At 41.3% G+C, this 25,927-nt stretch overlaps 1 protein-coding gene across 1 annotated transcript in view; it reads left to right on the plus strand.

The window, feature by feature from the left end:
- Nucleotides 1–25,927, plus strand: part of ubr4 (ubiquitin protein ligase E3 component n-recognin 4) — a 75,559-nt gene that overhangs the window by 17,071 nt on the left and 32,561 nt on the right. The window contains exons 15-50 of the mRNA XM_051949010.1: nucleotides 1,103–1,290; nucleotides 1,877–2,033; nucleotides 2,153–2,238; nucleotides 2,918–3,087; nucleotides 3,277–3,556; nucleotides 4,040–4,172; nucleotides 4,286–4,365; nucleotides 4,451–4,579; nucleotides 5,532–5,714; nucleotides 5,925–6,047; nucleotides 6,150–6,379; nucleotides 6,543–6,661; nucleotides 6,755–6,852; nucleotides 7,565–7,722; nucleotides 7,835–8,041; nucleotides 9,063–9,164; nucleotides 9,248–9,348; nucleotides 10,496–10,883; nucleotides 11,124–11,187; nucleotides 11,383–11,574; nucleotides 11,997–12,067; nucleotides 13,759–13,906; nucleotides 14,698–14,931; nucleotides 16,423–16,593; nucleotides 16,702–16,884; nucleotides 17,770–17,928; nucleotides 18,142–18,294; nucleotides 18,383–18,610; nucleotides 19,068–19,225; nucleotides 19,334–19,508; nucleotides 19,704–19,905; nucleotides 21,143–21,306; nucleotides 22,678–22,894; nucleotides 24,450–24,666; nucleotides 25,514–25,577; nucleotides 25,662–25,796. Of these exons, the coding sequence (XP_051804970.1) occupies nucleotides 1,103–1,290; nucleotides 1,877–2,033; nucleotides 2,153–2,238; nucleotides 2,918–3,087; nucleotides 3,277–3,556; nucleotides 4,040–4,172; nucleotides 4,286–4,365; nucleotides 4,451–4,579; nucleotides 5,532–5,714; nucleotides 5,925–6,047; nucleotides 6,150–6,379; nucleotides 6,543–6,661; nucleotides 6,755–6,852; nucleotides 7,565–7,722; nucleotides 7,835–8,041; nucleotides 9,063–9,164; nucleotides 9,248–9,348; nucleotides 10,496–10,883; nucleotides 11,124–11,187; nucleotides 11,383–11,574; nucleotides 11,997–12,067; nucleotides 13,759–13,906; nucleotides 14,698–14,931; nucleotides 16,423–16,593; nucleotides 16,702–16,884; nucleotides 17,770–17,928; nucleotides 18,142–18,294; nucleotides 18,383–18,610; nucleotides 19,068–19,225; nucleotides 19,334–19,508; nucleotides 19,704–19,905; nucleotides 21,143–21,306; nucleotides 22,678–22,894; nucleotides 24,450–24,666; nucleotides 25,514–25,577; nucleotides 25,662–25,796 (5,867 nt within the window). The remainder of the gene's footprint in view (nucleotides 1–1,102; nucleotides 1,291–1,876; nucleotides 2,034–2,152; nucleotides 2,239–2,917; nucleotides 3,088–3,276; nucleotides 3,557–4,039; nucleotides 4,173–4,285; nucleotides 4,366–4,450; nucleotides 4,580–5,531; nucleotides 5,715–5,924; nucleotides 6,048–6,149; nucleotides 6,380–6,542; nucleotides 6,662–6,754; nucleotides 6,853–7,564; nucleotides 7,723–7,834; nucleotides 8,042–9,062; nucleotides 9,165–9,247; nucleotides 9,349–10,495; nucleotides 10,884–11,123; nucleotides 11,188–11,382; nucleotides 11,575–11,996; nucleotides 12,068–13,758; nucleotides 13,907–14,697; nucleotides 14,932–16,422; nucleotides 16,594–16,701; nucleotides 16,885–17,769; nucleotides 17,929–18,141; nucleotides 18,295–18,382; nucleotides 18,611–19,067; nucleotides 19,226–19,333; nucleotides 19,509–19,703; nucleotides 19,906–21,142; nucleotides 21,307–22,677; nucleotides 22,895–24,449; nucleotides 24,667–25,513; nucleotides 25,578–25,661; nucleotides 25,797–25,927) is intronic.

Consider the following 25,927-nt stretch of genomic DNA (forward strand, 5'->3'; position numbering starts at 1 on the left):
TCGTCGCAGAAAAGCATGCATAAGAGCACACACTAAGACAGCAAGAATTTAATATTGCATGCTTAAGACGGTTCAAATAAAGTGTCCAGCTTTGATTAATCCTGAATTAATATATTTTTTCCAAACTGACAAATGGATTTTAAACATTACTTTAGGTAAAGAACATATTTTATCTAGTGCAGCATAATTTAGTGCACATAATACTGAAGGATTACTTTCAGGAATGATATTGGCTATGAAAATATGGAATCCAAGAGCAACTTTTCCCAGCAACTGTGGTGACAGAAAAACCACGATAGCACGAGCTTTTGATGGTATTAAATGTGTATTGTAGGAAAGAAGAGCAAGTATGTTAACCCTCCTGTTGTCTTCATTTACGGGTACCATAAAATATTGTTTCCTTGTCTGAAAAAAATTCAGCAAAAAAACCCCCAAATTTCAGAAAATTTGCAAAACCTTCAGGAAGAAAATTCCAATAATTCCTTAAAAGTTGTATTTTAAAAAATCCCCCAAATTTGGGAAGAAAATTCTTGTAAATATTTTCAAAAAATGAGTAAAAATCTTCCAAAATATTCCTAAAAATATCTAAAGTGATTCCATATATATCAGTAAAATTTCTATTTTCTTTAAGAACATTCACCAAAAATAAAAAAAATTTTTTGTGTGTGAATGCTCTGAAGAAACATTTCTAGCATTTCGCTTTTTCCACCAAAAAATGTTCAACAATTTCCCAAAAAATGTTGAAAATGTGGACATCAGAAGTTTCACTGTGAAAATACACATTTTTTCCCCACATTTTCATACTTTAAAACGGGTCAGTTTTCACCCGCAGGACAACATGAGGGTTGGGCTGTATTCTTAGAAAAATGCTCTAGTGGATATTCACCGACAGACCGTCGGTTATATGTTCATTATTTACTGCAGTCTTTGCCTTTTGTCCACTGCCTGCACTGTGTTGTAGGCGCCATAAACCAGTGTGAAGCTTTTTACGTTTTCCCTCTTTGATGACACCACTACCACTCCACAACCACCATGTAGGCTTCAGAGCATTTCTCACCTCCGCTTTAAGAAGTGTAAGTGAATAATCTGCCTTCCTCGACAGATGACGACAGCGAACCCATCTTGGGGCTTTGGTTTGAAGAGACAATTTCGCCGACCAAAGACAAAGTGGCCCCTCCACCGCCACCGCCTCCCCCGCCCCTGGAGACCTCTCCCAGACTGAAGAGCCCCAGCAAGCAGAATCCAAGCGAGAACGGGAACATTTTAGCCGGCCGTAAAGATCCAGAACTGGTGAAGCGTCTTTCTTGTGCATCTTACAGCGAACAGAATAATGCTGCTATGTTAACTGCACAGTGAACAGAATGTGTTTTTTTATAATAGCACTGAAGTGTACAGAACAATCTTGAAATGGTTGATTTTGCAGCAGTTGCATTTGAAAAGACTTAAACAAGCGTGCTGTATGTAAGAAATGTTGGAGAACATACAGTTTAACACAAAAACTGCAACAATTGATTGATTAGTTATGGTCTATTAAATTCATCGTGACCTATTTTTAGTACATTTCTAAGAAGAAGTCAAGATTCTCTTATTCTGACTGTTTAAATTAAAATATTTTCTAGTTATTTTTGACAGTAAACTGACTCTTTGGGTTCTGGACAAAACAACACATTTATGGACATAACCAGATCAACTTTTTTCACTGTTTTCTGATATTTTGTTGACCAAACTAATCAAGAAAACCATCAACTGTGAGAAGTTGCGGCGCGAGTTCACACATAACATTTCGTCTTATTGTCATTACATTTTTTGGTGTTATGAAAGTCTCTCATTTTTCTCCTGTGTCCGATTACTGACTCGTAGTTGTTTGTTCCTGTAGTTTCTCAGTTTAGCCTCCAGTATTCTGAACTTCATCACAACCTCAATGTTGAAGTCCAGGAACAACTTCATCCGCAACTACCTGAGCGTGTCTCTGACCGAGCAGCACATGGCTACGCTAGCCAGCATCATCAAGGATGTGGACAAGGATGTCAAAGGTGTGACTGATGGCTTATCATTCAGATTATGAAGCTTCCTTTTTGAAGAACTGCACACCATAATTACTCTGTAGTAATGCATGTCACAAGTTATGCCACTAATGTGTTTTTTTCTTTAGGCTCCTCAGATGAAGTGTTTTCTTTGGCTCTGTATCACTTCAACCACACCCTCGTAACATCAGACCTCCCATCCCCGGCCCTGCAGGTGAGAGAAGAAGACTTTTGCCCAATAATTGCTGTGATTAACTCACAGTTAGTGAGAAGAGTTATGCTACGTGTCCACTAGATGTATTTTTCCCGCGTGGAAACACGCTTCATCAGAAAATTCCCACTTGGTGGGTGTGTACTTGAGGCCAGTAGCTGGTGTTCAACTCCTTCTTCTCCAACTATCCTGCCCCTGATTGGACAAGCGCATCGACCCGGGAGCTGTCTGTTCCTGGATTTCAAGCCAGACCAACATGGCGGCGATATCACAAACTTTCTCTTTTATTTCGAAAACAGTTGAGCGAAAAGTATTTCTGAAAGCATTTGATGTGAGAAATAATCTGCAGCAGCTGATTCTGTCCTCGACGGCTAGTTTAAACGTGATGTGTGGGACCTACAATTCTACAATTTTGCAATTTCATTTAGCAGATGCTTTTGTCCAAAGCGACGTACAACACAAGCAAGAATTCAGACGTAAGGAAAAAACCTCCGCATCGAATTTGCATAAAGTAGAAGTCAGGCATACTTTATGAAAATGAGCTACGGGGAGATGCACTGGATCGCAGCTCAAAACACACCGCAACCGGACCAGCATGCAGGAAATTTGCCGATCTAGTGGACACATACCTTTAGTTGTTCGGTGTCAGTGTAGTTTTAATGTACCTGTTTGTGATTTGCAGAGCACCCTTCTTCAGCAGTTGGGCGTCGCCCCCTTCTCAGAGGGTCCCTGGCCCCTCTACATCCACCCACAATCACTATCAGTACTCTCCAGACTTCTCCTCATATGGCAGCACAAAGCGAGTGTGCAAGGAGAACCAGATGTGCCTGAGTGTATGAAAGTCTGGGAAAGGTATGACAATCATGGCATTCCCCTAATATCTGCTAGGCTTATGGTTTAATTCACCAATCTAGATATCAGTTGGTGTTGTTGTGACCCTCCTCTGACTTCAGATTACCTAGTGAGCGATGGTTTGGATGACACTTGCCAACATAGATTGCATTTTTTCCCGTTCTTCCTCTTCTGCTTTTCTACGCTCAGATTTTTGGGAACCTTGAAGCAGCACACCATCCAGGGTTCTCTTCACGGAGAAGACGACCTAAACGTCGAGCACCTCCAGCTCCTGCTGCTCCTTTTCCACAACCTGTCAGAACGCGGCCGTCGATCGGTCCTCACTCTGGTCACCCAGGCCATCACTGAAGTGGCCCAGAGCAGAGACTCCCAGCTGAAGGCCGTCCCCCTCAACCTGGCCCGCCTGCTGCTGGTTTTTGACTACCTGCTGCGCCACTACTCAAAGGCTCCGCTGTATCTTTTTGAACAGGTTAGTGGCTAAATATTATCGTAGAGATTGCCTAAGTGAAGTTTTTTTTCTGTTTTAGGTGTATCTGAGGTGTATCATAAAGTAAAAAACAATCATTACTTTAATAATCCAGAACAAACTAAAATAATCCGTCCTAATTTTAATAGAAAAATATCTCCAGTCATGTTTTCAGTTAATCTCTGTAGAGCAACTTCTGATTTAGATAATACAGTAGATTTAGATATACACCCCCTGTCAAAAGTTTTAGGACGCTTTCTGATTCAAATGAATGAGAAGGCGTCCTAAAACCTTTGACAGGGGGTGTATCTGTGATCTCCATGTTTTGTAAATTTTGACTTATTTTGTTTAGATTACCCAGTCCAACAGCCAAGTGAGGCTAGCTTGCACTTAATTGTGCAAATCTTCATTACTGTGGTGTTAATCTTGAAATAAATGTGTGTGATGAGAGGAAATTTAACTCGTCTTTACCGTGAATATTTACAGGTGCAGTACAACCTCCTCACCCCTCCGTCCACCGGGCCGAGTTCTGTTCAGGAAGGAGGCAAACGTGGCAGTCTCCCACTTTACTACGGATTCAAAGAGGTGGAGGAGAACTGGGCTAAACACTGTTCCACAGGTAAAGCTAATAAAGAAAGAATTCTTTTTTCCACTTCAAATTGATTGTGTTCTTACGCCTCGTCTTTGTAGTCGATGAAAAAATAAAATTCCTCTTCTTTTTATTTATTTCAGATTCAAACGTTCAGCCCAAATTCTACTGCGTTCTGTCCCCGGAGGCATCTGAGGATGATATCAGCAGACTGGACAGCAAGGTGGGACCTTTTTCAACTCATTTGATACAAGTTTCAATCAGAAAACCACATGTGTGTCCTAAAGTACGAGTTATTTTTTGTGCAGGTTTTTCCAAAGCTGTTCAATGGAGCAGTGAAGTACGATGAACTGTACGCGTGGCTCGTCTCGCTCCTGGCAGCGGGTTCTCAGTTTGACACAGCAAGAAGACAAGACAGCAAGCCCATCACTCCAGTGGTGAGAACAGAACACGTGAACAAACTCTGAGATGTGCAAACAAGCTTAACGAGGCCCAAAGGTTGGCCCAAAGCGGCCTACAGCACCCATCGCCTGCAGTGCTGCGTGCTCAGGGTGGCCCCACCTCATGTATGGTTTAGTAGCAATGTTAAAAAATTGGTCTGCAAAGACAAAAGTGGCAAAAAAGTAAGCCCATTTTTATCGCATAAGACCACGGTTGCTGCTCTCCACATGCAGTTTATTCATTTAACTGACAATGCCAGTGCATATTTCTGGGGTCCTCATAAACCGAGGCACTGGTCATTGGTTGGGTAACAGCTGAGTAACTCTCCTTTGCACGTTGGTCAGACTTTTCTAGTGTGCTCTTGTTGGTACCAATCATCTGACATCTACCCTCTTGCTGCTGATCTGTGCCATGATGCTTCTTGTCTGTGGTAAAATCTGCATAATTGTCGGTTCTCTTGTGGACAGCAGATAAAATCTGAGGGGTTAAGTTGGTGAAGAGTCATGGTTGTGTTCCACAAAGATGTAAGACTAGGCTGTAGGCCCCAAGTGTCAGGCTGATTTTGTTTTGTTGATGTATTTTGTGTTATTTTTTTGGTCAAGGTCATTGATGTACATCTCCCAACAGCAGCATACACCTCATAATTAGCCCCTCCCTTTGGTTTTTGACTTCTGTGTGGTGTTGTTTTTAAATGAACAGCTTGTACAAGGCTGAAGAGTAACTTGTCACTGTCACAAAGTTATTTTAGGAACTCTGTTTCACTTTGCCAGTGGTTGACATCAAGTTGCTTAAGATGACTGCAGCTGTGAGTTCCTCTGTTGTACCTGCTGCCTAGACTATTTACTTTATGTCCTAAATGTGCTTAGTAATAGTAGCTCAACAGCAGAAACTTCATTTTAAACAGTTGAGCACCCTTTGGTGAACTGTTTGTTTTATCTCCCTGTACAGGAGGCCTGCTCCCTTCAGTACTACTTCCTGGTACTGTGGAGGATCCTGGGAGTTTTACCGCCCTCTAAAGCCTTCATGGAGCAGCTAAAGACCGGCTGCAGCGACCCCAGTGAGAGCGACATCCTGCACACGCTGCGATGGTCCTCACGTCTCCGGGTGTCCACATATGTAAACTGGATTAAGGTCTGTTGATGCTGAAAGTACTGCAGAATTCCTTGTTAGCATAGATATAGTCTTTTTTAAATTAAATCCAAGAATATTGCATTTGCCTTTGATTCATGGACACTAAGTGTAATTGCGTCTTGATTTCAACTTCAGTTTTTTATCGTGGAGTGTAATATCTTTTACTGCTTTTTTTTTAAATTTGTGGTTTGTTTTTCCTCTTGGTGACAGGAGCACTTGGTGAAGCAGGGAATGAAAGCAGACCTAGCAGCCTCTCTGGTGGAGATGACAGCTGCTAAGTGCAGCACTGTTAAATACGACGTGGAGCTTGCAGAGGAGTACATTGCCAGACAGGTAATGATTACACCCTAGTCATTGATTACCTGTGTAGCTGTTCCAGTCCAGATAAAGTCTTTGACTCGATTGTCACCTTTTCAAACCTTGATTCTGTTTCAGATTTCCACCTTCTCGAGTGTGGACCCCAATGTCATCCTTCCACTTCATCAGCTGCCCTCTCTGCAAGCCATCTACACGCTGGATGCAGTCATCTCTAAGGTTCAGGTTTCTTTGGATGAGCATTTGTCCAAGGTTGCCATTGAGGCTGACACCCACAAGTCCTCTGAGATCACAAAGAACCTGCTGCCTGCCACGCTGCAGCTCACTGACATTTACACAGCTTTCACAAGGTAAAAAAAAGAGCGTATTTACAAGACCATGTTCTGTCTAGCAGTCTGGAATACAAGGATGTCATTGACGAATCCTAAATATATGATGATGATAAATAGATGATAGTGGTTGTCTTGTTCTTTAATCACAGCCCTGTCATTAATCCAAACTTGTTTTGACCAGATCTTACCTGCTAATGAACATCCCAGAGGAAGGGGAGAACAAGCTGACAGATGCTAAGCTCCAGGGTTATGCTGCAGTTCTGTCTATCGGCTCCACCCGCTGCAAGGCCAACATTCTGGGTATGTAGACGAATCACTCACAGTACATTTGCTTTCACAACTGTTCTGTAGAGCCACTTTTTCAGCCTGAACTTTACATTTGAATCTTCACAGGTCACAGCATTATGCAGAACCTACCGTCAGCCGTACAGACAATATGTGAGACCTGGAACAGCGTCCACACCAATGAATTCCCCAACATCGGCTCATGGGTATGTTGGTCAAGTTATCTGACCTTTATGTAAGCGTCTAATATAGGAGAATACACAGCTACACACTGCAACTGATCGGTCACATTTAAGTTGCAAGTGATGTCGCTTAAGAATGGTAGGTGATTTAAGAAAAACATTGTATCAGTAATTATAGGGCATCTGAAACGACACAAACTGAGAAACATTTCAGAATACAAAACAAGGTGGCAGCTGAGTTTTAAAAAAAAAGTGACACTACAGAGCTTTGGTCAGATATTTTAAGTAGGAAATGTGGAGCGTTAAGACGACTGAGGAGCTCATGCACCCCCGAGTTTATTACTGGGAGTCGACCGTGTTGGAATATTTAAATAAAAGCAGTGACATAAACAAGCAGAATGAAGCAACGAAGCAGCAGGAAAATGAAGCAAGAGTATAAAAATGTACAATAAATACAGTTAAAGTGCTGTTCATGGTTCCAATCATAGTAGAATTATCTTTCAGTACTAAAGAACGCTCTTTTTATGCTGTAGTTTTCAGTGTCAGTTTGATTTTACAAGTCAGACGAGCCAAATGTCTGCAGGAATTTCAAAATGAAAGACAATTTTTAGGTGATTTAGTGACGTGATGTGTGCATTCAGTTAAAAATGATTTTCTACCACAAACGGGAGGAAACAGCCCCACATAGTTTAGCAGGAGAGTCTCGCTAAAGAGCGTGGTGCATTTTCTCTTCCAGCGAAATGCGTTTGCCAACGACACCATTCCATCAGAGAGCTACATCAGCGCCATCCAAGCTGCTCACCTGGGAACACTGAGCTGTCAGTCGCTGCCTCTGGCCTCTTCTCTGAAACACATCCTTCTCTCATTGGTTCGCCTCACTGGTGACCTCATCGTGTAAGTGTTTGTCCAGTTCTGTTTAAGATCTAAATAACACACGTTAACAGCTGGCTAAGGTGAACAGATTCTTTAAAGACAAGCTAACGTTGCTGCATGTTTCCCTGTTCAGTACAGAGGAGCTGAATCCTTCACAGGTTGTAGGAACTCTGCTGCCGCTCCTCCTGGAGAGCAGCACAGAGAGCGTAGCTGAGATCAGCAGCACCTCCCTGGAGCGTATCCTCGGCCCATCAGAGTCAGACGCCTTCCTGGCTCGGATCTACGAGCGTTTGGTGACTGGATGCTACAACATCATTGCAAATCACTCGGACCCCAACAGGTACCCCATGTGTGATGTGATCCATTAATTAAACCTACATTTCTTAGTGTAGAACTGGTGTTTGTCCTTTTTTATCCCCCGCCGGCCGTAGGCACGGAGGGGTATAATGGCGTGGGCACGTCCATCCGTATGTCCGCATTTCGTTTCCAGAGCATATCTCAGAAACTACTTGAGGGATTTCATTCATATTGCACCCAGGCCATCTCTATATAGTATAGATGTGGTTTTTGGGGTGTATGACCTTGACCTGATTTTAAAGGGCATAGTGAGGCACTCCAAATATTTTTTGGTTTCCGGATCATATCTCAGAAACTACCTGAAGGATTTCATGCATATTGCACCCACACCACCTGTGCATAATGTAGATGTGCCTTTTGGGGTGTATGACCTTGACCTGATTTTCAAGGTCATACTGAGGCACTTCAAATATTTTTTTGGTTTCCGGATCATATCTCAGAAACTACCTGAAGGATTTCATGCATATTGCACCCACACCACCTGTGCATAATGTAGATGTGCCTTTTGGGGTGCATGACCTTGACCTGATTTTCAAGGTCATACTGAGGCACTTCAAATATTTTTTTGGTTTCCGGATCATATCTCACAAACTGGTTGAGGGATTTCATTCATATTGCGCACACTAAGCCTGTTGGTAATGTAGATGTGCCTTTTTTGGTGTATGACCTTGACCTGATTTTCAAGGTCATTGTGAGGCACTTCAAATATTTTTTGATTCTGTTTCTGGAGCATATGTCAGAAACTACCTGAAGGATTTCATTCATATTGCGCACACTAAGCCTGTTGGTAATGTAGATCTGCCTTTTTGGGTGCATGACCTTGACCTGATTGTTTTTATTGTAGTGACGATGTATCATTTTGTAGGTGTATCGTCCAGTATAGATTGTTTCTTGCACTTAGAGGCACTGTATATAAGGCGGGGGATGTTTTAAGCCAAGCGTGTTTATTATTGTTTTTTGTTTTCAGTTGGTTGCTCTTACAAGGTTTTATCTCTCATTTGTAGTGGTTTGGATGAGTCCGTCCTTGAGGAGTGCCTGCAATACCTTGAAAAACAGCTTGAGAGCAGTCAGGTGCGAAAGGCGATGGAGGAGTTCTTTTCATTCAGGTATGTACTCAGCTGATAAAACAGACTGCATTAATGCTAATTTATACGGCTGCTTCACATATTTTATGTTTGTTCTTTTCCAGTGGGGAGCTTGTCCAGATTATGATGGCAACAGCCAATGAAAACCTGTCTGCAAAGTTCTGTAACAGGGTGCTGAAATTCTTCACCAAGCTCTTCCAGCTCAGTAAGTCTGCTTTTGTCAGAGCTGATTGCAAGCAATTCAATGCTATCTAAAGGCAGAATTATGCTTTAAATAGATTCTGGTCTGATTTAGGTGTGGAGTGAAAAGCCTACCATAATATAGAGCAGGGATGTCAAACTCATCTTAGTCCAGGTTCCACTTTCAGCCCAGTTTGATCTCCAGTGGACTGGACTAGTAAAACCACAGCATGATAACCTGAAAATAACCACAACTCCTAATGTTTCCCTTGTCTTAGTGCAAAAAAGTACATTCCGAAAATGTTCACATTTAAGGAATTATCTTTTTACAAAACATCATGAACAACCTGAAATTTATGAAGAAAAATACATTCAGTTTCATCTACATTCATCCTCAGTTTATCATTTCCACATTACAACTTCCAGATCACAGAGTGTCTACAAAGGAACACAACATTTAGTCACCTGGAGCTGAACCATGGAGGATTTACTTTATGATCAAAATAACAAAAACAACAAAAACAAGACTAAATATTTCAAAAATGAGACCCAAAACGACAAAAAATGAGAGCAACGACGCAAAGCAACAAAATTAGACAGTAAAGTAACAAAGCGACAAAAAAAGGACACAAATGAGACAAAAAAATGACAACAAAGGAACAGAATGCAAAATAGACAAATGACAGAAACGAGACAAAAAGGAAACACAAAATGACAAAAACAAGAAACAAAATAACAAAAACATGAGAGAAACAACAAAAATCAGCCAAAAACTAATAAATAAGACAAAATATCTAGTATTTTACTTTCTGATCCAAACAACTTGTCATGGTCTAGAAATGATTTTAAATTTATAGTTTTACTAATTTACAATCTGCAGTTAATGTCTTCTCTGGAATTTTTACACTTTAAGGGCTGGTTTGGACCCGGTTTTGGCCTGCGGGCCACATGTTGGACACCCCTGATATAGAGGGATGACAAGCAAATGTTGTATAAATGAGAATACCACACAGTTTACCTCACCTTAGAATTTGCACGGTTTGGCACCTGTTTCTATTCATGAGTACTGAAACAAGTTCTACTGCAAAAAAACAGTTGTTCCATTAAAACATTACAACAGTAGACTACATATGTCTACACATCTAATGTTCTGTTGGTGATGTCATCCCCAGCGGAGAAGAGTCCAAACCCCAGCCTGCTGTGTCTGTGCGGCTCTCTGGCCCAGCTGGCCTGTGTGGAACCTTCTCGTCTGCAGTCTTGGCTCACACGCATGACGGCGACTCCACCGAAGGACTCGGAGCAGTTGGAAATAGTGCAGGAAAACCGGCAGCTTCTGCAGCTGCTCACTACTCATATCGTACGCGACAACAGCCAGGTGGGCGAGGGAGTGTGCACGGTCCTCCTCAGCACGCTTATTCCCATGGCAACAGACATGTTGGCCAATGGAGATGGAACAGGTTTTCCTGAACTCATGGTCATCATGGCAACACTCGCCAGTGCTGGACAGGGGGCTGGACACCTGCAGCTGCACAGGGCAGCTATTGACTGGCTGACAAGATGGTAAGAAACCCGTTGCACAGAGATGGTGGCCTGTGACTCGTTACAATTTTTCATGTCATTTATATGATGGAAATGCATGTTTTCTTTTTTTAGTCTTTGACCATTTTGCTACAGCTAAACTTATCCGAAAACCTGCTCATTAATGGGACACTTTGATTAAAATGTCATAATTTGGGTGATCTAACTATTATCAGATGGTTACAGTTTTGAATATTAATTTGAGAATTACCCATTTTGCAGCAAAAAGTATTTAACACAGAAGAACGTCGTGGAAAAAGTGAGCACAAACTTGTCCCATGGAAAGGTAAGTTTATTTTAATTTGTCATATATATATTACATAATAATAATAAGTATATAAAGGCAACAGTTTACAGCAGTAGTTTTGAAGATTTGACTTCACTAAGGTGTTGTTTTATTTTTGTCAATGTCTTAGCATCTCTTTCCCTCCTGATAGTTCCAAAAGCAATTGATGTGGACCTCTTTTCTTTTTAACTTCAGCACGCCAGCATGCTGGAATGCTCATGCCACATCATCTCCTACTTGGCTGACGTGATGAACGCCTTGCGGCAAAGCAGCGGCCAAGGCAACTCAGCGCTGCTAATGGAGGGAGAGGAGAAGGCCATGGAAGTGGACTCGGACTGGGTGGAGGAACTTGCAGTGGAGGAGGATGATTCCCAGGCAGAAGACTCTGTAAGATGGCGTTCATTTATTCCCGCGTAGTTCATACTACAGAATATGTAACGCTGTGGAATCATACGGGGTTGTGAATACTGCTGCCTTAAAATTCTCAGTACAAGGTTGTCCAAAGTGCCTTTCAGTGAAATGGAATTTTGTGTTTCTTAAATGCATCCAAAAGCCAAAGTATTGTACACTGAAATGGGGGTTTATTGATGTTAAACCCCTATTTGTGATAAAGATCAATGATTTATGTATTTCCAGTAAAAATTAAGTGCTTCAAACAGTGCTTTAGAGGACAACATGTAATGAAACTACCACATAGAAGAATTAAAATGCATGAATGATGCAGTCTTTGTTTTTCTCCTTAGCTTTGTTTTTATCCATCTGTCATCTGCAACAATCCACATTAACATGTATGCCACCATATTTCACAGGATGAAGACTCGCTTTGCAACAAACTCTGCACCTTCACGATTACTCAGAAGGAGTTCATGAATCAGCACTGGTAAAGAGAAGTTTACTGTTTGCTGTGATTTTGGTGTTAGTCTTGAATGAGACCACAGGTTGTTCTTTTAAATCGTGATCAACTAATGGAATTTTTTGCAAAGTCAGAGGTAAGATTTGTCACACAGGAAAACTTTCATAGCTTAGAATTAAGGAAAAACTCTGGATCCATAAGAATATATTCTATATTCAGTAGATTTATTATCCCCCGCCTCCACGAAGTGGAAAAGGGGGATATAGGTTTGGCCTCCGTCTGTCCGTCTGTGCGTCCGTCCAAGATGAAGGGGACAGCTTTTCTCGGAAACTATTACAGCCAGGATTACAAAATTTAGTGTGTAGCTTCACACCATGGACACCTTGATCAAGTTTGAAAATGAGACCTGTGCGATAATATTTAACTGAGTTATGGCCCTTTATCACTATTTTGGATATAGACTCAAAGACATCACATGTGGCGGGGGATATTGATGACCATGTCATTCACTGTTTTCCAAACGCTACTGCTTTGCCATACTTTCACCTACAGACTTCATTTTAGTCTTAAAAAAAAGCCCCAACTCTCTTCTTTTCAGGCATGTACATATTGTGACGGTGGAATTTATGGTTTTCCATACAGGAGCCTCCAAAAACCCCTAGGTTGAGCAAAAAATCCCATGTTAGAGCATGTGCTCCTCCGGTGCTAGAGTGTGGAGAGGGACAAAATCTCCTGGCCAAATGGTACATACTACAAGGACAATCCTTTCACAGACTATAGTAAAGACTCTCTACATTCATATGAGTCCGACATTGTTCATCTGGCACATTGTTACGTCACGCGCCAGCCCTTAATTGACGTGGGAACCTGAATCGCCCTCCATAAGGCTCAATGCAAATTTATGCCTTGTGCTGCTTCACACACAGCGATTTTAAAACTGCCGTTTCTCGGTCATTTTTCACTCTACAGCAACATTAAACATACCGACCTCTTCCGTGTCTCATCCTGCCACTCACCATCCGGTTACTTTTGAGCTAGCATTCACGGTTAGCCCGTAATTAGCGACAGAACGCGACTGCAGCTGACAAGCTGTAAACTGCTGCAGGGGCGGCACTAGGTTTTCAGGACGGGGGGCTTAGCCCCCAGGAGATGCACACAATGTGAGTGAACGTTTAATTTACAGCTAGCAATTTAGTGTGTAGCTTCACACCATGGACACCTTGATCAAGTTCGAAAATGAGACCTGTGTGATAATATTTAACTGAGTTATGGCCCTTGATCACTATTTTGGATATAGACTCATAGACATCACATGTGGCGGGGGATATTGATGACCATGTCGTCTTGTTACATGAATGAGAAAAATTATCGTATTGGAAAACAGGAGGACTCCACACTGTAGATTTAGTGAAGAAATGATACACAAATTTAGTCTGATTACTTTTTCTTGCACCGACATATTCGGAATAGTATTACAAATCATTATTGTTTTAGTGACCTTCATTACTTTTTATTTGTAATTTTTTTTAGCGCTCAGTTCCAAGTTCCTGAATGCCTGCATGCAGGTAGAGTTTTTGTAGAGTCTAAACCTAACCTGAAAACAACATATCGAAGGTTTCTCTGAGCTGAACTTGGGTCTTGGGAAACAATCTGTTAGCTGATGACAGTTCATTGTAGCGTGGCATTACGTAGCATTCACTGTACTTTCCATCCTGCAGGTACCACTGTCACACCTGTAAGATGGTGGATGGGGTAGGTGTGTGCACAGTGTGCGCCAAGGTCTGTCACAAAGACCATGAGATCTCCTATGCCAAATATGGCTCTTTCTTCTGTGACTGCGGTGCCAAAGAGGATGGCAGCTGCCAGGTGAGACCGAATACCTCAGGTCATCATGGGAAGAGAACAACAGCGGTAACTTTGGCTTGCAAGTCATTCCCCCATTGACTTCCATCCAGTCATTTCATTTGATCAGGGTTATAGCTAGCCCACACATGTGGCCAGAAAATGAGAGGAGTCATGTTATGAATGTCTGCTGTCAGTGTTTTATGTACTGGAAAGGCCAGCTACCCTAGTTATTCTTAAATGATGGATTTTTTTTTTTGAATGTGCATGTGATGAAGAACAAACCATCATCTACATTTTATCTTTAGTTTACCGTTTCATGAGACGTATGATAGGCCTTAATCTTTGTTTGCTCTTGTTATTTGCAATGTTTTCTTCTGTGTTAGTGTTGTGATTACAATTGCTTATAATACATTTATTTTGCAGTCGTGTATATTATGAGTAGAGGTTTACAGTCCTCTCAGTGGATAACAAAGTGAAAGTAGATGTGTTGGCATGCAGCAAATTCCTATAGTGAGAATAGTTTATGGTTCCAGTGACATCAAGAGTCCTGTCAGTCTGTGGTTTTTGTTTGCAGTTCAGATAAAGCACACCTCCATCAAACACAGCGTCTCTTACCATCCTTTTGATTATTTACTCCACAGTGTGGAGAAGCTAGCAACCAAACTCAGATAATCTTAATTGTAAAGAAGTTGAACAAAGATGATCTCATGTGAAACTGTTGCATTTGATGTGCTGCCATTTGTCGCATACATGCATGTGAGTGCAGACATTATTATATTCCTCACTGTTTTACTGTGTTGCTTTACCTGCAGGCCCTGGTCAAACGCAGCCCCAGCAGCGGCATGGGCTCCACTCTAAAGGAGTCCTCGGCTTTCCAGAGCGAGCTGCGCATGCCTGAGAGCGCTATTCGCCACCAGAATGCCTCCCCCTCCGACAAGGGCAAGGTCACCATCTGCGACGGTAAACCCGGTGATGAGGACCGACCCAAGAAGAGCAGCGTGTGCAAGAGCATCGAGGGCTGCCAGGAAGAGCTGATTACACAAGTGGTGAGAGATTGTTCTTCTTTTATAAATTTATGACTGTCAGTGTTGCTGTATGGTGTCTCCTAAGACCTTTAAAATTTATTTTGCATCCACTACACTCATGTCAGGGCTGTCAGTCATTTTAGTTCAGGAGCCACATTCAACCCAACTTGATCTGAAGTTTTAAGAAAAAATAAATTCAGTTTCAAAAACATTATGCCTGAGTTTATCATTTGCACATTACAACTTCCAGATCACAATTTATATACAAAAAGGCACAAATCATTTAATCTCCAGTATCTGGAACTGAACGATATAGTATTTTACTTCATCATCAAAACAACAATATTCAGACAAGGACAAAAAACGAGACAGAAAATGAGACAAGCAACACAAAACAGAGACAAAAAATTAGACAAAAGTAAAAAAAAAGACAGACAACAAAAACGAGACGCAAAATGACAGAAAATGAGACAAGCAACACAAAACAGAGGCAAAAAATTAGACAAAAGTTTAAAAAAAATGGACAGACAACAAAAATGAGACGAACAATGACAGAAGCAAGAAACAAAATCCCCACAAAAAGGAAAAAAATATGCACAAAACATCGAATAAAATGAAACAAAATGACAATAAGACAAAAAACACAGGTGAGATGTAAAGGAAACGCAACAAAAACAAACGGCAAAACTCAGACAAAAAATAAGACAAAATGTTGCAAATATGTGCCACATAATGACAAAAATGAGACAAAATGACAAAAACATGGGGGAAAATGAGACAAAAAACAAAACAATATTATGAGACGCAGAACGACAAAAGAACAATCTAGTATTTTACTTTATGATCAAAACAACAATATTCAGACAAAGATGAAAAACAAGACATTACAAAAACGAGACACAAAATGACGGAAAATGAGACAAGCAACACAAAACAGAGACAAAAAATTAGACAAAAGTTTAAAAAAGAATGGACAGACAACAAAAATGAGACGAACAATGACAGAAGCAAGAAACAAAATCCCCACAAAAAGGAAAAAAATATGCACAAAACATCGAATAATACGAAACAAAATGACAATAAGACAAAAACACAAGTGAGATACAAAGGAAACACAACAAAAACATGAGACAAACTGCAAAACTCAAAGACAAAAAATAAGACAGAATGTTGCAAATATGTGCTACATAATGACAAAAATGAGAAACAAAATAAAAACATGAGAAAATGACAAAAAAGACAAGGAAAACAATATAACGAGACACAAAATGACAAATAAACAATCTAGTATTTTCCTTTCTGATCCAAACAACTTGTCATGGTCTAGAAATGATTTTAAATTTATAGTTTTACTAATTTACAATCTGCAGTTAATGTCTTCTCTGTAATTTTTACACTTTGAGGGCCGGATTGGACCCTCTGGAGGACCACTTTTGGACCATGGGCCGCATGTTTGACACCCCTGTTCTATGTGGTCTGACCTATGCTTCTGTCTCTCTTTTTCCATAACAGATGGGATCATCCACTGCTGCTGTCATTCTGGAGATGCTCATGTTTCTCATGGAAGCCATCCAGACCAACTTCCAGCAGGCGTCAGCAGTCGGAAGCAGCAGCCGAGCTCAGCAAGCCCTCAACGAGCTGCACACTCAGGACAAGAATGTGGAGATGACAGACCAGTTAATGGTACGATGAGCTCCTCCATCATTCAGCGAAACAAGATTAGAATCAGCTTCAAATGGAAATAAACTTCACGTGCAGCGGTTCAGTTTTCATTCCTGCTCTTTTCCTCAGGTGCCCACTCTTGGCTCTCAGGAGGGAGCTTTTGAAAACGTGAGGATGAACTACAGTGGAGATCAGGGCCAAACTATACGCCAGCTCATCAGTGCACATGTTCTACGGCGCGTGGCCATGTGTGTCCTGTCTTCACCCCACGGTCGCCGTCAGCACCTAGCAGTTAGCCATGAGAAGGGAAAAGTAAGCAGAATGTGTGAACAAGTTTGGGTTCTATTAACCCTCATGTTGCCCTTCAGGTTAAGTTTGAAAATGTGGAACAAATAAAATATTTTCACAGTGAAACTTCTGATGTCCACATTTTCAACATTTTTGAGAAATTTTTGAACATTTTTTTGGTGGAAAAAAAAGAAATGTTAAAAATATTTCTTCAGAACATTCACAAAAAAAATCAACCAAAATCCAGCGAAATTCACTGGATTTTGGTTGATTTTTTTTTTTTTCTGGATGTTCTTTAGACAATATTAGAAGTTTTACTGATATGTATGTAATCACTTTAGATATTTTTAGGGGTTTTTTTTGGGAGATTTTTGCTGATCTTTTTTGAAAGTATTTAGAAGAATTTACTTGCCAAATTTGAGTATTTTTTTAAAATAAAATTTTAAGGGAAAATTTTCAGGAATTGTTGGAATGTTCTTACTGAAGATTTAGCAAATTTTCAGAAATGTGGGAATTTTTTTGCTGAATTTTTAGATTTTTTTTCAGGCAAGGAAACAAAATGTTTTGGTCCCCGTAAATGAGGACAACAGGAGGCTTGGAGGAGCTCAGAAGAGAATTTTTCCTAGAGCGTGGTTTGAATTATTTGACTTATTTTCCACTTCGCTGTGGAATGGAGCACTCTGATCACAAAGTTATATCTGCACTTGTGTTGTTGCTGTGCAGCTGCAAAAAATAACAATGATTTTCACACTCCTTAATGTGCATTCCTGTTTAGCTTTCTTTATAGTTATAGTCCTTTATTTTGTTAAAAATGTGTACATAATTTTGGTACTAAGGTTTTTGTGTTTTGAGAGTTTTTGCTCTTGGAATAACACCTGACCCATTTCCCCTCCATCTCCCGCCTGACAGATAACAGTTCTACAGCTGTCCACTCTCCTGAAGCAAGCCGACTCGAGCAAGAGGAAGCTGACTCTGACCCGTCTGGCCTCGGCGCCGGTCCCTTTCACCGTCCTCAGCCTCACAGGAAACCCTTGTAATGAAGACTACCTGGCTGTCTGCGGCCTCAAGGTCAGAAAACCAGCTTCTTCTAAGATTTAGCATTGTTGTTTTTATTCTATTTTTTCTCCACACATAGAATTAGAAAACTTACTGCAGGTATTACGCAGTTCAGAAGAAATTCTAGTCTTTAATAGATACTCGTGCAACAATGTAGCTCCTTTGTGTATAAATGTATTCTATAGGAATGTGGTACTTAACCATCATGTCTTATATTTTTCCCAGGACTGTCATGTACTGACGTTCAGCAGCACAGGTTCTGTGTCAGATCATCTGGTGTTGCATCCACAACTGGCTACAGGCAACTTCATCATCAAAGCGATCTGGTTACCGGGCTCACAGACTGAACTCGCCATCATCACCGCTGACTTTGTAAAGGTTTGTATTAAAACAATAGACATACACGTGCTCTTAATTAAAGTAAATACTATTAAATACTATTTTGTCTGTCTCCTTTGGCAAACAGATCTATGACTTGTCGGTGGATGCCCTGAGCCCCATGTACTACTTCCTCCTCCCAAGTTCCAAGATCCGTGATGCTACGTTCCTTTTCAATGAGGAGGGCAAGAACATTATCGTGATAATGTCGTCAGCAGGTTACATGTACACTCAGATCATGGACGAATCCAGCAGTGCTCAGCATGGTCCCTTCTATGTCACAAACGTCTTGGAGATTACCCACGAAGACTTGAAGGTAAATTAATATTTGAAAACAGAAGTCTATCTATAAAATTCTGCAACGTTACAATTGTGCCATGTGTCAACACACCAAAAACTAAAGACGTAATAGTTTTTTTGGCAGTGCATACGTTGCTTTATTGTATTTTGGAGTATTTGTTTGGTGTTGACGGACCACTTCAGCTCAGCGTTTAGTGTATCTGGAGAATGCTGAGTGTTGTGATGTTGATCTGTTTGTCCTCAATTGACCTACTTTTGGGTGTGGGCGGGGCTTCACACCGATGCGCCATTTATCATCAGTGGCTGCAGCTCATTCTCAAAATCGTAGCACGCAGGCCAAAAGTAATGTCGGCTGAGTGCGATGTTTTTTCCTCCATTTTACCGGCTACTCCAGCTCTTACACAAGGCATGGCTGCATCAACACTGAGTTTTAGGAAGCAGAGTTGAGGTCATTTCTTTCTCTGTAACTCCAGGATAGCAACGGGCAGGTGGCCGGCGGCGGTGTGTCTGTCTATTACTCCCATGTCCTCCAGATGCTTTTCTTCAGCTACAGCCAGGGGAAGTCTTTTGCTGCCACAGTGAGTCGCAGCACAACTGAAGTGCAGAGGCTCTTCCCCATCAACATCAAAGGGTAATGCTTCTTAAACAGTATATATGGCTTCCTAACTTACTATACTTGGTCTAGAAACTGTAATAAACGGAATGAAGTAACACCTACTTGGCCTGCTGCCTTCTTTAGCTCTAACGGTGGCAGCAGTAAGATGTCGCCTGCTTTGTGCCAGTGGTCCGAGGTCATGAACCACCCGGGCCTGGTGTGCTGCGTGCAGCAGACAACAGGCATACCGCTGGTTATCATGGTCAAACCAGACACCTTTCTGATCCAGGAGATTAAAACACTGCCAGCCAAAGCTAAGGTAAGGCTCATTTACTGCAAGTCGGGTTACAATGTGGTGACTACAGCTTCAATAAATGGCAATAAAAAAAGTCCAATTCGGGAGTTTCTGTCATGTAACCACCAAACTTTTACTCTTGTAGACCGTGTGTAAGCTTCAGTTTAATTGCTTTGTCATTTCCTAAGGTGAACACTCCTTTTTCTTGTCTTCTGACAGATTCAAGATATGGTAGCCATCCGACACACTGCCAGCAATGAGCAGCAGCGCACTACCATGATTCTTCTCTGTGAGGACGGAAGCCTGCGAATCTACATGGCCAACGTGGACAACACCTCGTACTGGCTTCAGCCCTCACTGCAGCCCAGCTGTGGCATCAGCATCATGAAGCCGGTCCGCAAGCGCAAAGCTGCTGCTGCCAGTAAGTTGTTTTTTTAAAAAACATGTTTTTATCCCCCGCCGGCCGTAGGCACGGAGGGGGGTATTGGGATTTCATTCATCTTGCGCACACTAAGCCTGTTGGTAATGTAGATGTGCCTTTTATGGTGTATGACCTTGACCTGACTATTTTTGGTTTTTTTTATTGTAGTGAAGATGTATCATTTTGTAGGTGTATCGTCCAGTATATATTATTATTTCTTGCACTTAGAGGTACTATATATAAGGCGGGGGATGTTTTAAGCAGAGTGTGTTTATTATATCTGGACATGCATAAGCAAGTAGATCCCAGAACATATAATAAACGCAACACAATTTTTCCCTTGTTTTAATGCAAAAACGTTCACATTTTGGAATTATCTTTTGACATAACATTACTAACAACCTGAAATTTCTTAAAGAAATTCAGTTTCTACAAAATTATAACTCCGTTTATCATTTACGCATTACAACTTCCAGATCACAGTAGATCTACAAAAGGGCACAAATCAGTTAATCTCTGTTATCTGGAACTGAACGATACAATATTTTACTTTTACGATCAATGCAACAAAATTCAGACCGAAAAAAGACAAAAAACAAGACAAGATTGTACACAAAATGAAATCAATGACATGAAACAAAACAAAAAAGACAAAAAATAGATAAAAGTTACAAAGTGACAAAAAAATGGACAAATGACAAAAACGGGACAAAAGAATGACAGAAGCAAGAAACAAAATGACTGAAAAATAGACAAGCAAGACAAAAAGGAAACACAAAACGGCAAAAACATGGGACATGCATCTAAGGTCAGACAAAAATATGACAAAATATTACAATAATGTGACACAAAATGACAAAAATGAGAAACACAATGACAAAAGCATGGGAAACACAAGTCAGACAAAAAAAACAAAGTCGACAAAATATTACAAAAATGAGACACAAAACAAAACAACAATCTAATATTTTACTCTATGATCGAAACAGCTTGTCGTAGATCCCAGGATCTGTAATAAACACACAACTTGTAGCAGCATGGTTGTCAAACGTAGTTAATACTTGTTTTGTCTAACAGTTTTCAGCAACATTTCTACATGACATTGGTGCTTTCTTAGCATTAACTGAAAAGCAGAAACTAGAAATGTGCTACTGTGTTGTCAGGAAACTGTTTGCTGGCACAGAATTTATTATTCTCCCAGAGTTTTCTCATTTCAATGCAATGATTTTCCTTTCAGCCACCCGAACCTCCAGTCAGGTGACGTTCCCCGTCGACTTCTTTGAGCACAACCAGCAGCTGACAGAGGTGGAGTTTGGGGGCAATGACTTGCTCCAGGTCTACAACGGGCAGCAGATCAAACACAGGCTCAACTCCACAGGGATGTATGTGGCCAACACAAAGGTAGGGATGTTTAAACTAAATGAGGGGCCGTTTACATGAGGACGCTTGCAGGTGAAAACGGCAAAATATTTCAACAAAACACCCTATCGTTTATACGAGGACGGCATTTTGGGGGCTTGAAAACGCAAAAATTTGAAACCGGCCTCCAGAGTGGAAAAGTAGAAAACGCTCCGCCGTTACGTTTCCGTCTAAACAGCAAAACGCAAAACTTTGCCGAGATCTGACCACGTCGCGTACGCGATTACGTCACATACGTGCTTTGGTTTGCCGGCCAGTACAAGGACGTAAACAAAGATGTGTGATTATTTCCATCCTTCGTACCTTCAAGCAACTCTGGCAGCTCTATGTACACTACAGGAGTCGTACCAACAAACGTACAGAATCCGTACAGATTCCATTCATGAACATTTACCGCGGCGGAGATCCGAAAAGGGAGATAGTAAGCATGCGCGTAGACATGGCAGAGTTTTATCACAGCGCCACCCAGCTGCCTGGCATGCATATCCAATCGAATTCCACACACTATAGAGTCACCGTATATACGCAGATTTCCTTCAAAACTGCTCGTCTAAACGTGAAATGACAAGACGCCACTTTTGCGTTTTCTGTTAGGATGGTCCTCGTATAAACGGCCCCTGATTGTGTCAGAAAAGGAGTATACCACTGTCACAGACATGAGGTTGTTAATAGATGCCTGTCCTGCCCTGCCCTCGCACTTTGCTAGGCAGGCAGATAACCATCACCTCAGAAAAAACCACACTGTTGTTCCTTTTGTCGCCTATTTATTTGCTGGATGCATGGCATGGATTTTTGAATGAGTGAATGGTAAAACTGTAAACAATAAACAGAATATTGTGTAAAAGCTGATATGTAAAGAATAAATCATAATGTCTCCTGACTACTATACACAGCAGAGTACATCTAAAAAAAAAAAAAGGCTAACGAGCTAACAGGCTAACGCGAGCGAACGGCTAATTAGCGTCTATGCTAACGTCTCGTAAAACATACTATATTGGTCAAATTACTGGCATGAAACATCTAATACAACTCCTAGCAGTTAGTACTAAGCTTACGCTTGCAGAACATATCATTCCAGTAACTTACAGGCTGTGCTGGCTTAAAACACAGTGTTGCAGGTACAAAAGAAGCTTAGCCGTTGTCTGTTGCCGTTAGACAGGAAGTGGTCGGCAGCATCACTTCCGGTGTCACACCAAAATAAACCGGACAGTGTCAAACCATCACAACACAACAATAAAGTCCCTATGAACACATTTTAACACACAAAAAGAAATATAAGTGGCTCTTATGGAGCCAGAACAATGCCTACAGAACTGCTGCCATAACTCTGGTTTCCTTCTTGTTTCCTCCCAGCCTGGGGGATTCACCGTAGAAGCAGTGAACAACAACAGCTCTATGGTGATGACCGGCATGCGGGTGCAGGTGGGGACTCAGGCCATCGAGAGGGCTCCTTCCTATGTGGAGGTGTTCGGTCGCACCATGCAGATAAACCTGACCAGAGCCCGCTGGTTTGACTTCCCCTTCACCAGAGAGGAGGCCCTGCAGGCCGACAAGAAGCTGTCCATATTCAGTGAGTTCACAAGTGTGCAGGGATTATATTTGTCGACTAGCTGTTGATGGACATTTTGTCACCGATTATTATCCCCCTTCCAATTAAGGGTGTTATATATCATCACGAAAGCTGCACAGTTAAATTATTAATGAGTCTAATGCATTTTTTACAATATCCAGCAGGCTACACAATTTAGAGTTTCGTTATGGTGTATGTGAGCGAATTTGCTGCACACTCTTTAATTACTCCAAGGAGCGACTTATGTTACGATTGGCGTACGTGAATCCTTCCTCCCACTTCTATGGTCTACAGAGGTCCATATCTTAAAGCATTATTACTCCGCTAAGGAACGTCGTGGAGTTATGACGTTCTGCGTACGTGAATCCTTCCTTCTGTCTGCTCGCAACATTACTAAAAAACAGAATAATTGATTTTGGATCAAATTTTCAAGGAAGATCAGAAATGATACAAGGACTAAGTGATCAGATTCTGGCAGTGATGCAGCTTATAGTCTGGATCCATGGATTGGTTAAAGATTTCTGTATCACTGCAAGATAGCAGCACGGAGTCACTGTAACCATGACAACCAGTGGACACTACGCGATTGTGATCCTACTACAAATCCACCACTGAGGACCACCAATGTTTATAAAACTGTAACTGTGAATAATTGCAACTTTTTAAAGAAATTTTTATTAATTTGATGACATTTTAAAGCCATTTTGGACCCATTTTTAGATACTTTTTAACCCTTCTCAGCCATCCTAGACCTTTATCTATCCACAAGCTTCCCACTTGCGATGCACAGTGGGCAGGAATCCCGTGTGCAGCGTGCCACACTATGGCGCTGCAGCTGTGGAGGAGACTGTCTACCGTGCTGAGCTACCTGTCCCACTACCCCCCATCCTTATCCCAACTAACCCTGTCTCATGTCAAGCTTTGCTCGTTTGTGGGTTTGTTTTTTCAGGTTCCTTCTCAAATTGAATTTCCCAACACTGGAGGTTTTATTTGGTATAGCGAACCTTATTTATCCATTTTACCCTCTGCTATCCCTACCCTGATCCCAAATGTCTTTGTTTTTAGACAGGCAGCGTGCTCTAGGTGCAGCAGCCTGAGTTGCTATTGGCAAGGCAGCTCAAACTAATTTCATTGTATATGAAAGTGTGCAATGACAATAAAATCTTCTCTTATTCTCATTATCTCATTCTGGACAGGGTCTAAACAGTTAGGGAGGATTGTTTGAGTAAATTCTGGAAAAATTTGAGTAGTTTCTTTGCATTTTGCACATATTTCAGGTAATTTCTGACAAACTTTAACATTTTGAGAACACGCTTATTTTATGAGGTCATTTTTGGAACGTCTGGTGACGTGTCAGATATTTGCTTTAAATCCTGCAAACGGCACAATATTTTTAAAGATGAAAGCTCGGGCTGTCTGTGTACACTGTCGCCTGCTGAGGGGATTAGGGAATCATTTCTTTAACCAAACTGTTGTGTCATTATCTAGATGCACAGTGCACCTAGCTGTCTCTTGTCCTCAGTCTTACAGTTTTGTGTTTTTGTTTGTCTTAAAGTCGGAGCGTCTGTCGATCCGGCTGGAGTCACCATGCTTGACTCAATCAAAATCTACGGTAAAACCAAGGAGCAGTTTGGCTGGCCCGAGGATCCGCCTGAGGACTTCTCGTCCGCCTCGGTGAACAACGTCTGCAGTCCCAGCCTGAACCAGGGCAACGGCGCCTCCGATGGAGACATAGCCACACCAACCACGACCAGCGGCACTGTGCTGGAGAGGTATGGGCTTTCCACTTTAGCACCCATCAGGTCAGCACAGGTTGTTGGCATTTCCAGTTATCAGCTCCCTGTAGTTAAGTTATGATCTGGTGAGACTTTCTAATCTAGTTTGTGTTACTTTTTAACAACCTGTTACCTGTTACCTTTTAGACTGTGGCATCTGTCCTTTTAGTTTGTATTTAATATTACCGTGGTTTTGCCCTTTTATCAGAATTGTTGTTTTTTGTCATTTGACAGTAATAATTTTTGTCTACAGATGCTTAAAAGTTAGGACATAGGAAAATGTTAACATGCCATGATAGATGTGTTTTATTTTAACTCTTTTAGCGCATCTTCATTAGTCCAGTTATGTAGCAGGAGTGAACAGTGGCAGTCAGGTTCTTTTTTAGTGTTTAGTGCATGGCTATTGTGATCATCTTTTCTTGCATGCCTCTCTTTTGTTCAACTGAATCATTTAATTTCACTTGTTTTCTTTCTGTGATCCTCACACTTATTTTTGTTCTTTTTCTTTTGCTCCCAAAAATACAATAAAAAGTTGTGAAACTGAGTCCTTATCGACTTTGGACCGGTTAGTAACTGCCCTTTCTCTGCTTGTTTGTGTGGTTTTGTGCATGTGTGCCAGTTTGTGTGTCCATGCCTGAGACTGTGAACATGCCATGCACCATTTACACACCTGTGCAGCAACAACAACAGCATTTTTTCCTGACATTTCTTCTTGCATTCAGTGTTGTTTGGCATTTAGATTAGCACAGACTGCAACAGATTGAGAATGCTTTTTTTCTGTATGATTAGTTGTTAAGGCAGCTTCTACAGGAGAGGCAGAACTGATCTTCTCTCTGGATTTTAGGTTGGTGGTCAGCTCCCTCGAGGCTTTGGAAAGCTGCTTTGCAGTCGGCTCATCCAGTGAGAAGGTGAAAAGCAAAAACATGAATATTCCTGTCTTTGGCTTGTTTTTCTTTTGGTATTTCATTGTTAAGTCTTTAAACTGTGTGTAGGAGAAAAACAAGGCTGCAGCTCTGGAGTTGGCCACTTTGCTCCTGTCCATGCCAACTCCTGCAGGCGTGCAGCAGCAGACTAAAGGTCTTCTAGCCAGCCTGCACACCAGTCGTACTGCATATCACAACCACAAGGTAAACACAAATCCCATTTTTCAGAGAGAAGGTTTCCAGCTTTATTGTGTTGTTTTCAGTGCATAAGAAGTTGGTTCTGGTTCATCTTTTACTGTCAGTTAATCCATGATGCATAGAAAAGACATCCTAAA

The sequence above is a fragment of the Acanthochromis polyacanthus genome, chromosome 6, assembly GCF_021347895.1.
Source record: "Acanthochromis polyacanthus isolate Apoly-LR-REF ecotype Palm Island chromosome 6, KAUST_Apoly_ChrSc, whole genome shotgun sequence".
NCBI lineage: Eukaryota > Metazoa > Chordata > Actinopteri > Pomacentridae > Acanthochromis > Acanthochromis polyacanthus.